Source organism: Lycium barbarum, chromosome 3, assembly GCF_019175385.1.
Source record: "Lycium barbarum isolate Lr01 chromosome 3, ASM1917538v2, whole genome shotgun sequence".
Classification (NCBI taxonomy): domain Eukaryota; kingdom Viridiplantae; phylum Streptophyta; class Magnoliopsida; order Solanales; family Solanaceae; genus Lycium; species Lycium barbarum.
In genome coordinates, this window is record NC_083339.1 from 21135010 (window position 1) to 21148224 (window position 13215).

The 13215-nt window shown below is 37.5% G+C and overlaps 2 protein-coding genes across 2 annotated transcripts; one reads left to right on the top strand and one right to left on the bottom strand.

Moving 5' to 3' along the window:
- The first annotated feature begins 6062 nt into the window (after positions 1–6062).
- On the top strand, positions 6063–6929 carry LOC132630716 (histone H2AX-like). The gene is made up of 2 exons (XM_060346278.1): positions 6063–6269; positions 6361–6929. Exons 1-2 carry the CDS (start codon positions 6063–6065, stop codon positions 6454–6456), a joined length of 303 nt encoding a protein of 100 aa, XP_060202261.1. The 3' UTR covers positions 6457–6929.
- A 4435-nt stretch (positions 6930–11364) lies between these two features.
- Positions 11365–12941, bottom strand: LOC132630469 (ferritin-like catalase Nec2). Its single transcript, XM_060346033.1, has 2 exons — positions 12607–12941; positions 11365–11497 (listed from the first exon to the last, which is right to left on the bottom strand). Exons 1-2 carry the CDS (start codon positions 12939–12941, stop codon positions 11365–11367), a joined length of 468 nt encoding a protein of 155 aa, XP_060202016.1.
- Between the last annotated feature and the right edge of the window lie 274 nt (positions 12942–13215).

Below are 13215 nucleotides of genomic sequence, written 5' to 3' on the forward strand. Positions count from 1 at the left end.
AAATGTGCATTTTTCATTCCGATTCTCTTTATTCTTTTGCTTGAATGCTTGTTATGACTTTTGCCGGAATTGTCGGTCCGTTTTAAGGAGAAGCAGAGACTCGGAGTCATTTTTTCGGACTGTGCCTGAATATTGGCTTTTCTCTTCGTCTGGTACGTTTTGTCCGGGAATTTGATCGAGTGGTTTACCTGTGGGACTTATTTATGCTTTGTGAATTCAGACGTCTCCGAATCACGTTAGGAATTTTTAGGGCCGATATTTTTTCGGCTATTCACTTATCATATATTAGGTTTAGACACCTGAATCCCTGCCTTACCAATTTTTAATACAGCAATCCCCATTTGGGGTGTTTACAAGATTTTGGCTCGGTTCAATATGACCTTGTTGCCTTTGTCGAATTTCGACTATAATCCCCGGTATAGGGTATTTAGTTAAAAATAATGCCGAATTTCGGTGGAAATCACTAGGGTAGGCCACTTTAACAAGAAGACACATCCGCAATGAATTTTTAATGATTTTAATATTGCAAGTATTTGCATGTACACGATATGGAAACTTCGTCCGTTTCCTTCTGTTTTTGCCGTAGCAAGTACTAAGTGAACACGATTCGTTCTGATCGTTTGGTCCTTACATCGAAACCTAATACAGAAGGTCCGGCTTTAGGCGGAGATGGGAAATACAAAAATCTCAAGGATTTTTCCGAGGTAGCATCTATTAGCGTTCACTTGTTTTGTTGAGATCCTCCGTTTTTGACTAACCGGGTTAAACCTCGATGTAGGTATAGTGGTCCCCTAGTGCTTATCCGAGCTGCAAGATCGGGTAAGCACTATCAAGTCCCCACTCGTAGGGTGTGGCCCCGATTTTCTGGGAATTTGTCCTCGTCTTTATCTAGTAACACGTTGTACTTGTTGCCTCATTAAAAACCTTGTCGGAAAAACCCATTTTGGGACAAAACCGTACTAAGGAAAAGAGTGCAACACGTGTTTTCAGACCTAGCACCTAACTTTATCCAGTACTCGACTTCCTGCAAAAAAGAAAAAGGTTAATAAATAAACACAAGTGTCCATACCTTAGCAGTAGTATCTCTTCAAATGAGCCACATTCCAGTTATTGCGCAACCGTTGCCCGTCTATGGATTTCAACTGATATAATCCTTTGCCCGTTACCTCAGTTATCTTGTACGGCCCTTTCCAGTTCGGACCCAGTTTTCCATCTTGGGATTCTTGGTGTTCAAGGTAACTTTCCGAAGCACCAAGTCCCCAACTTGGAAATGTCAAAAATTGGCCCTCCGGTTGTAGTACCTTCCATTCGCGAAGTTCATCCGTGAGATCGAGTTTTACGGCCATGGCCTCCTCGGTGGTGTACCTGAATCGGAGACTCGGTTCACCAACTTCTACAGGAATGAGGACTTCGGCCCCGTAGACCAACGAGAAAGGTATTTCTCCCGTGCTTGATTTCGATGTGGTTCTGTAAGCCCACAATACCTCCGGTAGTACTTCCATCCAGTGATGCTTTGCTGTTTCAAGTCTTTTCCTCAGATTTTGAATTATTGTTTTATTCATGGATTCCGCCTGTCTGTTCGCACTCGGGTGATACGGAGTTGATACGATTTTATTGATCTTCAACCCTTCGAGGAAATCATTGACTTTGCCTCCAACGAACTGAGGACAGTTATCACAAGTTATCTCGGCCGGGATGTCGAAACGACAAATAATGTGGTCTCATATGAAGTCAATAACTTCCTTTTCTCTAATCTTTTCGAAGGCCTGCGCTTCAACCCATTTGGAGAAATAGTCAGTCATAAACAAAATAAAACGGGCTTTACCTAGTGCCCATGGCAATGGACCAACAATGTCCATTCCCCACTTCATGAAGGGCCAAAGTGATATCACCGAGTGCAGCAACTCCCCGGGCTGATGAATCATCGGGGCATGTCTATGACACCTGTCACATTTTCGGACAAAATTCTTCGAACTTTCCTCCATCCGGTTCCAGTAGTAACCGACTCTGATAATTTTTCGTACTAAGGCTTCAGCACCGGAGTGATTGCCGCAGCTCCCCTCGTGTACTTCTTTCATCACATACTTGGTGGAACCCAAACGCTTGGCCAGGGGTCCGAAGAAAGACCGTCGATACAATTGACCGTCTACCAAGCAGAACCGCACTGCTTTTGTCCTTAGTGACCGGGATTATTTTGGGTCACTTGGGAGCTTTTCATCTTACAAGTAGTCGATGTATTTGTTACGCGAATCCCAAGTTAAACCCATTGTGTTTATTTTAGCATGTCCGTTTTCTATCGTCGAATTCATCAAGTGCACCATAGTCCCGGGGTTGATTTCTGCCTCTTCGACTGAAGATCCCAAATTGTCCAATGCATCGGCTTCGCTGTTCTGCTCCCTGGGTACATGCTGCATGGTCCATTCTTTAAACCGGTGTAGTATCACTTGGATTTTTTCCAGATACTTTTGCATCCGTTCGTCCTTAACCTCGAAGACGCCATTCACCTGGTTAACGACCAATAGAGAGTCGCATTTTGCTTCAATTATTTCGGCCCCCATACTCCGAGCTAATTCCAAACCTGCAATCATAGCCTCATATTCGGCTTTATTGTTAGTCAATTTAACAGTTCTGATGGATTATCGAACGACATCCTCGGTGGGAGTTCTAAGGACGATTCCTAGCCCGGAACCTTTATGGTTCGAGGCCCCGTCCGTGTGTAACGACCAAATACCCGAAGCTTTTCCCGAGGTCAGCAGAAGTTCTTTCTCAACCTCGGGTATCATACATAGAACACCGTTTGCTGAATGGTGTCGTCAATGTTGACTGGCAAAGAAATCTCCCCCTTCGTGGTTTCACTTGCCATATTTAATCCACTGAGCACTCGGGCTACTGGTACGATTTGGTCGAGTAGCCTTAGCCGTTCAACCACTCTCCACCGGATGATGTTGGCTGAGCTACCTGGGTCAATCAAAATACGTTTAACTTGCGATTTAAAAATAAGAATAGAGATTAACAATGCATCATTGTGCGGTTGAATGATGCCTTCTACATCCTCATTGTTGAAAGAGATGGAACCCTCAGGTACGTAATCCCGGCTGCGCTTCTCACGCACAATGGAAACCTTTGTCTGTTTCATCACCGGCCCTCGAGGGGTATCGGTACCCCCGATTATCATGTTGATTATATGCTGAGGTTCCACTGGTTCGGTCCGTTTATGAGATTCCCTTTCTTTGTAGTGGCTGTTAGCTCGTTCACTTAGCAATTCTCGAAGGTGGCCATTCTTCAGTAACCGATCCACCTCCTCTCTTAGTTGGCGACAGTCCTCAGTTCTGTGCCCATGGGTTCCATGATATTCACACATCACGCTCGGGTCTCGTTGGCCCGGGTCCGACCTTAGTGGTCTTAGCCATCTTGCTTCTGCGATATGGCCAATAGCCGAGATGAGGTCCGAAGTGTTGACGTTAAAGTTGTACTCCGATATCCTTGGCAAGTCTTTGTTGCTGGCCTAGCTTCCGACATCACTCCTAAATGAGAGACCTCGACTGTTTGACGGGCACTCTGTCCGTTTATAACCCCGACCGGAGGATTAGCTCAGGCCAACCCTAGATTTTTCCGACCTGAAGCTTAGCTTTTCCGAATGAGAGATGACCGATATCTTTCCCTCGATGGTCTTGACTCCGGATCGTAATGTTTTCTCGATCTCTCAGAGTTTTTGTTCATATTTACGAGCCTCGGGGGAAGTTTGAGTTGGTCATCCTTAACTGATTCGTATCTGTTATGGACATCCGCTCACAGCCTCGTATTCCAGCAAGTTTTCCTTTAGTTTGAACGAGGCCGTCGAGCTCCGAGGATTGAGCCCTTTGGTAAAAGCTTGTGCAGCCCATTCCTCCGGAACCGGAGGGGGCTCCATCTGTTCCCTTTGGAACCAGTTGACAAATTCACGCAATAATTCATCATCCCTTTGGGCTATATGGAAAATATCCGCCTTACGGGCCTGCACCTTTTTGGCACCGGCATGAGCTTTTATGAACGCATCCGCGATCATTTCGAAAGAAGTGATTGAATGCTCGGGCAGATGGTCGTACCAAGTCAATGCTCGCTTCGACAGAGTTTTCCCAAACTTTTTCAACAACACGGATTCAATTTCATCCTCTTCAACATCATTGCCTTTTATGGCATAGGCGTATGAAGTCACGTGTTCCTGAGGGTCCGTTGTGCCGTCATATTTCTGGATATCCGGCATTTTGAACCTCTTCGGGATCAATTTCGGAGCTGCACTCGGAGGAAAAAGCCTCTGAATGTACCTCTTCAAATCCGGTCCTTTCAGAATAGGCGGAGCCCCCGGGATCTGGTCCACCCGAGAGTTATATGTATCCACCCTCTTCTCAGTCGAGTCTACCCGCTTGGCCAATGTTTCGAGCATTCTCAGAACTTCGGTGGATGAACCAGCTCCGAACCCATTACTCTCGACCATCCGTGTTTCGTCCCTTCTGGGTTCGGCAACACCTTTCATCCTCTCCGGGGTCGTTTCATCATTTTTGCTTTGCAACTGGGCTATTGCGACTCCTTGTTCGGCAATAGCCGCCCTCTATTCCTGCAACATTTCAAAAACTAAACGTAAGTTAATATCATCCGGGGTATCCGACACTTTTTGGCCTTGTGCTCGGGACAAAGTAATTGAATTGTGAGTATTTAAGGGATCGGTGGTCGGTAGGGCGGCATTCTCCTGGTTCACGGTGTTCTGTTGGTTGAGGCCCTCCCTCGAATCAACGAAGTTTGGGTCAATGGGTTCTGCTGGTAAGCCCCGTAGCCCACTGTTCTCATTTTCGGCCACAATCTCGTTGTTGTTGACGTGACCAAATTGTCCACTGCTTGCCATTTGGTCCGTTTTCACAGAGACGAACAAAAGTTTTTTTCAATCTTAATGGGTAAGAGATAGAAACCAAGATCAAAGACTACTATTATCCTAGCCCCACAGTGGGCGCCAAACTGTTTACCCCGAATTTAGGTAACTAATTGAATTTGTAAGTGAGGTATAAGATATGTGGATGAACTTTAATCTATTTTGGGTTTATAAGAAATAATTGTAGATTTGCGTGTTATAGCATATGTATGTGAACATATGCGTTAGTGATTCGAATCAAGATACAAATGTTTATGATTAAGCCAACTATATTGGAAGAATAAGCATAAAGTGCCACTAATCCAGACCAAAGGAGAGAGAGCTTCAATATATAATTTCTATTACAATGTTCTTGATCTTGAAAAAGCTAACACTTAAAAGTAGGGAAATGCCTCCTATTTATAGTTTTGCCTTATGGGCCTTGCATACAACATAAAGCCTTTTTCAGAATAAAGTAAACCCTAAGAGGATAAGGTTGGGCCGTACGATCGTCGGTACAATGTGACAGAACGATGTTGACGCATGACGATTTTATAACTGATTAACTGGATTAACGGCCACGATCAACTCGGTCATGCTGAAACCGGACCACGGCCACGATCACCTCGGTCATGTTGAAACCGGACTGACTGTGATGCGGAGTTTGGTCCGGTGATACCGGACCAAATAAATTTGCTTCACTTTTCTCAGGTCAACCGTAGCCGGTGCAATATCACCAGTTCTAAGGAAAAACTCGGTGATCATGCCTGTCTCTTCTTATCTTCGGTCTCACCGGTCTTGCTTATATCCGGTTTCGTATATAACTTTTTGTTTCCTAATCAACTAAAGTACTAGATTTTGATACTAACCAATCTAGAACTGGAAACATGTAAGAACTAAAATAAACGACCAGCATCAAGAGAGCAAATGCCAAATCGCAGAAATAGTCCAAGATAATATTGAAATTGTTGTAACCTTCTATCTTTCCAAAGCAGAGCACTTTGAGAAGATTACTAGAGAACTCTAAATATATACAAAGCTCTTTGAAGCCCTTATGAAATTAAATCTGAACTTCGCAAAATACCAATATTGTCTATGTAATTGCCCCTAGCCAAATACATAAAGCTAGCATAGAAATACTTTTATCAAGGTGGGTTGCAGATTCGTTCATTCATCAACCATGAGTTCCACAGCAGAAACAAAATCAGTTTGGGGTAGAGGAAAAGCTAAAGGTTCAAAAAAATCTGTATCAAGATCTCAAAAATTAGGTCTCCAATTCCCAGTTGGCCGTATTGCTAGGTATCTGAAAAAGGGTGGATATGCTCAACATCTTGGCTCTGGTTCACCTATCTATCTCTCTGCAGTTCTCGAATATCTTGCTTCCGAGGTCCTTTTTTGTCTCTTTAATTTATGAATTTCTCTTAATAGTACCTATTTGGGCTTTGGCTGATGTAATTTTGATTTCTTGAATTTTTCAGGTTCTAGAGCTTACTGGGAATGCTGCTAGAGACAACAACAAGAACAGGATTATTCTGAGGTATATACAACTTGAAGGATTATTCCACCATTGGTAGAATAATTGTTGAAAATCTTATAGAAAATATTTCATCACGAACACGTGTAGAGACTTTTCTTCATCACGAACACTTGAGGAAAATGCTTGATCACGAACAATTGTAGAGAATTCTTCGTAGCTTGAGGCATGCCAATGACACTGTCCTTAAGGATATTTCACCCGGTATGGGTGTATTCCCCAAGATTCAACAAGCTCTTCTAGTACAAAATTAGGAGCCAGAATCTAACAAAATTTTTATAAAAGTAGAAAACCTAGCACTCTAATAGAATGAGAAAATAAATAATTTTTATTTAAGTCTCCATCTTCAACGTGAAACAATAAAATTACATAAGGAATGATCTGCACCAAGACTAAGAGCTCAAATGGTCCAGAAGTATTATAAAAGCCATTCATTGCTGAATTATATTCATTAGCCATTAAAGCTCTATTAATAATATTATTAATAGAATAAATATGAGTAAAGAGCCAACAATTAATTTGATAACTAATGGTGGCTGGAAAAGAAAGTCCCCTTCAAGATAACGGCTAATAAAATGTAGTTAGAAATGTTTTGAACAATAAGTATTTGACTGACATTAAAACAAAATAAATATTAAGAAAATAAAGATTGTGTTATTTTTGAGATATTAAATAGAAAATATTATTTTTCTAACAATCCCCCATATATCTCAAAAATAATAAAAGAAATAAAATAAGAAGTTTTGAAATAGAATAAAATGAGAAGTTTTGCTGGGTTCTCACAAAAAAGCATAATGCGTCGAATCTGGTGTCGCGTAGACTATGAGCCAGACCTAGATAAAATAAGTATAAACTTACAGAATAGTTGGTGAAGTTTAGAACTTCTATGAACCAAAAATTCTTTTGTAAGTCAGGGTCTTATTCTATCACATCATACTCGCACAATCTTTGTCGTTATCGCGGTTTTGCGCTAAGAGGCTATGCGCGCGTCCTGGTATTCATGAGTGCTCCAGAAATCCGTCTCAATTTCATAGAAGCGGCACCACTCCACACTCATATAGGTTCACCCATCAAGTGTACTCTGCAGAGCAATACACCACCTATAAAGGATATGGTAATGGATTAAGAGTTTATAACTCAGCCTCACTTTGCCTTGCAGAACTGCACTATATTCACACACCGTAGGAAGGGATATAATTTTATAGTGCACACTTGATCAACTAATGACTTTTTATTACCCATATGAACCTAATTCATGGGATCTTCAATCACATAGGTTGGGTTACCATCATTGTTGATCTTCTCAAATTGACTTAAAAATCCATTCCCCTCGATGTTTCTTATAGTCTGTGAATTGATCAAGTTCACCTTCTGACTTCACATAATTTACATAAACAATTTCATCTCATAGCAGCTGCTTTGACACATTAGGTCTCAAATAAATATGTGTATTTTTGCCAATAAAATGTTTATTTTTCCCTACAGTTATTGCTGCTTGACAACCACAATGTATAGACACAAAAGATGTTGGTTTGGTTTTATTTCAATTGGAGTACTCACTAAGAGGTCTCTTAACCACCTAGCCTCACCACCGACCAATTCCAAAATAATAAATCCAGATTCCACTTGGCTGATTTTCATATTATGACACTCACACTGAATTTTGTCTCGACTAAATCAAGAATTCAATTAGCATCATTGTTCCACCAATATAGCGGAAAATCCACTATATTTAATATCATAGTTTATAGCACCTCTCAAATATTTTTAAAATCTTGTTAATGCATTTCAATAATCAGATGAACAACAAGACCATGTGAAATTATCACTTTTAAAATTATATTCTTCAAAAACTCAACAATTCTTTTTTATTTCACATCACATAAGTTATCAAAAAGCTGTACATGGAACATTTATACAATAAAAAAAAATCTTAAACCATATTTTCTTTTTCTTAGGAACATGAATTATAATCTTAGCAAGCCACCCCCACACTTTCAAATATTCAAGTTAACGAATAATCTTTTCACAATTCATAAGGGAGTTTTCAATTTTCTTATAAGCTAACCAGATCAATAATTCGCACTCAACTTTATACATCAATAAAATATATCAAATACTTCATCATTATCTCGAATATAATAAAGATCATTAGGACCATTCAAATAGACAGACACGCTTTTCGAAAGTAGAATTAGTCCAAAGCAATTACTGTAATTCAAAGCAATAATGTTAGTAGTAAAGATTGTTACCAATATCAAATAACCTTCTAAACATTTAGAATATCATTAAATAAAATGTAAATATTAGAAATAGGACCTTGCATTTTTTAATATAAGATAAACTAAACAGATTATAAGTTTAACATCCATAAATTATATGAATCAATCAACTAAACATAAGTATTAGTGTTTTCATCTTGAAAAGATGACGCATATTAATCACGGTTATACTACCCATTACCCACACAAACATTATTTTTAAAAACACTTAATCAAACTCAAATAAAATCTTCACCCAACTTTTCCCAATAATCACATAAAACTCAAATTGATTCACACATTAGAAACATGTACCACCTCAGTCAATATCAATTTTTCCTTTTCCTTTCTCAAATGTGAGTTGAAGAAGAATTTTCCACTTGCAAGAACTTAAGTAGTTCTTGACTCACCAAGATAACTAAATCACTCTTCTTCTTCAACTAATTGGGCGCAAGACACAAAATTAATTTAGTTAGCACAAATATGCTTACTAGCACCAAAGTCTAACACCCAATCTCTTCACATTAACCACAAGATTCGCTTGAGAAATGATCACAATAATTTATATCCTTCGCTTAGTCACACTTAATTTTGCTTAGCGGGATTATTATTTCTTCGAATCTTCTTCTCATCGAGGGATATATTGGCTTAATTGGCCACACAAAATTTCATCGAAAATATAGACATATAATATCGTCACTTACCTGTGTGAACATAAAATTCCACTTGTCCTTCACTTCAATCACCCATACTGCTATGATCAAATGTTAATATCCATGCCGGAGTACGCCCTTGTTGTCCTCCCTTCAGACCCCATTCCACGAAAGGGTCTGCTTCTTTGACTCCAGTAAAATTTAGCTATATATAGCATTCTTCCCGAAGTGTCGATCGTCAGTTAGAACTTGAATGAATAACTCCTTAAAAACATAACAATATTCATAGTACCATTAAGTACTTCAAGTCAAAAGGAGCAAAAATATTATAAACAATATCTTATCTCAACTATTATCTAGGACAAATAATAACCAGGCTTTGTCAAGGCACATAAGCCGATGGTCTCAGGATCTACTCCATATACAAGAATTTGGTTTAAAGGAAAGGCTAAAGTTATTTACCAATATGGAAATCTCAAACTTACTCAAATATCATGCAACAACATCCATAACACACCAATTTTCTTTTCAACTGATAAGTAGATCGTATATGCAAAAAAAAATTATTTAACAGTAATAAAACTTCTTCAAAAGAGTGCCAATTTGTTCGATTACCATTTAAATGATTTTATCTCTGATCCAATGAGAAACTAAATAACCATGCTATTTCAAAAGTTAAACGCAATTAAACTGCAAAAATTAAAGCTCGGAACACATACCTTTATCTTTTGTAAAAGAAAATTTATTTTGTCTTACATGTTGACATTGGTTGGATTTAGCAGTCCTCTATATCTTGTTGTAATAGATCTTCCGTTAGAATAAAGTCAAATATCCTTAAGATTGTTGAAAATTTTACGGAAAATATTTCATCACGAACACGTGTAGAGACTTTTCTTCATCACGAACACTTGTAGGAACTTCTTTTACACTTGAGGAAAATGCTTGATCACGAATAATTGTAGAGAATTCTTCGTAGCTTGAGGCATGCCAATGGCACTATCCTTAAGGATATTTCACCCGGTATGGGTGTATTCCCCAAGATTCAACAAGCTCTTCTAGTACAAAATTAGGAGCCAGAATCTAACAAAGATTTTATAAAAGTGGAAAACCCAGCACTCTAATAGAATGAGGAAAGAAATAATTTTTATTCAAGTCTCCATCTTCAACGTGAAACAATAAAATTACATAGGGAATGATCTGCACCAAGACTAAGAGCTCAAACGGTCCAGAAGTATTATAAAAGCCATTCATTGCTGAATTATATTCATTAGCCATTAAAGCTCTATTAATAATATTATTAATAGAATAAATATGAGTAAAGAGCCAACAATTAATTTGATAACTAATGGTGGCTGGAAAAGAAAGTCCCCTTCAAGATAACGGCTAATAAAATGTAGTTAGAAATGTTTTGAACAATAAGTATTTGACTGACATTAAAACAAAATAAATATTAAAAAAATAAATATTGTGTTATTTTTGAGATATTAAATAGAAAATATTATTTTTCTAACAATAATAAGGAGGATGAAGTTGCAAAGCAAGAGACGAAAAGGCGTTGAAGAAGAAAGCTAAGCTATTTGGGATGAAAGGATGTTTGGTTACAAAAGTTTCATTAAATGAATATAAGAGCAGAAGATAAATATTTTAAAAACTAAGGGTAAAAATTAAATACCACTCCTTAGGATACTTAGCGCAAAAACTTGACATTTGTTGTTGGCGGAGCTACAAGCCCGTCTACGGGTTCGGTAGAACCCTATTACTTTGATTAAAACCTTGTATTTATAGTTTAAATTGTATTTAATCTGTATAAATATTTATAGAAAACTCAGTAAGCTATCTTTTCAAAAATCTAGAATTCATATATAAACTCAAATTCTTAGCTCCGGCTCTACAAATAATCAAAGAAAGCTTAAATATTTTCCTCTGAATCTCATGAACTTACACGTTTCGAGGCATATCCTTTGAGGTTGGGATTCATACCAACGTAGCCATTTGCTCCAATATGTGGTATAACATAGCAAGATAGCATGTAGCTCAAGCTATCCCTGTAGGGATCAAATGGGGCTCCAGTTTGTATTCAAATGCTGCATTAAATATTTTTCCAATGTTTTCAGCGGTAAGATTCAGTAAAGGTCTAGGAATGCCGCCCATTACTTCGTTAATTGCCCTAAACAAAAAAGAAAATACAAATTAGTATAATAAAAATGTTAATACCATACACACTTTGAAAAATAAATAAAAATAAGGGAACTTATAAAAAAAATATACAACTCAACACAACACAACACATTACACTCATGTTATCATATTTTTAGTTTACACCCGCATAATCAATTCAATTTCCCGCAACAGTGTTATACACCTTGTATACAATATTATACACTTATTTTAGAAAATGTATCAACCTTGTATAAAAGTGTATAATAGTGTATAAGAAGTGTTTATACACATTTTTACAATGTCATACACACTTATACAAAAAATGGGTTTCGTCTTTTACGAACTCTATTTGAAATGCGTCAAAAACATCACCAAATAGCTCAAATCTCATCAAATAACTTCATACTTTAAAGTCAATTCCAAAACGACATACCCAACAAATCTCAATCATCAATTTGTCAAAAATTTGAACAAATCCAAAAATTCATTTGTGAGTTTTCAAGCTTTTACAAACCCTTATAATTAATGAAACTTTTAATTTTTACTTTAATTCACTGACAATGTTTAAATTGGGCTGATAAATATGAATAGCATTCTCAATTGATTTTTAAGACTCAAAATATAAAAATAATAATCACAAATTAAGGAAATATTGTTTTTCCCTAAATATTTCATATTATATACAAGATGGGCCAAATAGGGAAAGATATGAAAAATATGGGCTCATTTAATTTATAAGTTTAGGGAAACTGATACAGAGGATAAAAAGTTTTTTTTTCATTTTTAGCATGCCAATCAAAATTAATTACGGGCACTAGCTAAAATATACAAAAGCTATACATTGGCTATGTATATAATATGTGTATATATATATATATATATGTGTGTGTGTGTGTGTGTGTGTGCGCGCGCGTGTGCGTGTGTATGCATAAATAAATATACATATATACATATATACATATAGATGTATATTTTATGTATATTTATACTTAATATACAAAATATATATATATTTGCCGCCTATTATTTTTTAGAGCACCCCAAAAATTTGATTAACCCGGATAAAAATATAAAAAAAATAATGTGGGAGAGATCAGAGAATATGGTACGTAATACCTTAGATGGCCCATTTCTTCGCAGCCAAATTCCACTATAATGCTCTTTGTGAATGGATCAAGATTTGCTTTTTGGCCACCAACCGGAGGGGGTCCTCCCTTTGTTAAATATGGTGCCATAACATCAAGACCATGCCCAAAGGAAGCCCATAAAAAATATTCTGCTTCCAAGTACTCCAAATTCTGTGCAAAATGCACGTAGTCTCTGTCTTCTTTGTACACTGGGATTTCATCCTTTGGATACCCTGATTCACAAACTGGATTATTTGAATGACAGACAAAGACAAGCTCACTAATAAACACTATGGAAATTACGAAGGCCGAAGTAAAAGCCATTCTTTCTAAGCTAATTAATATTATTTGTGTTGATATTACTCCAATTTTGATTCCATAGAAGTATTTATAACTGCCTTTTGCCAACTGTGAAGAAGTCCCACATTGTTGGTGAATGGGATGGATAGTCTCCCTATATGTTTTGGCAATTATCACCTCTCGTGAGCTAGTTAGGTTGATTTAGGTCTAAGATTTATTTCTTTAACATGATATTAGAGCAGAATTCATCTCAATTCTTGTTTTCAGATGTCGGACCCTCATATTTTCAGATGTCGGA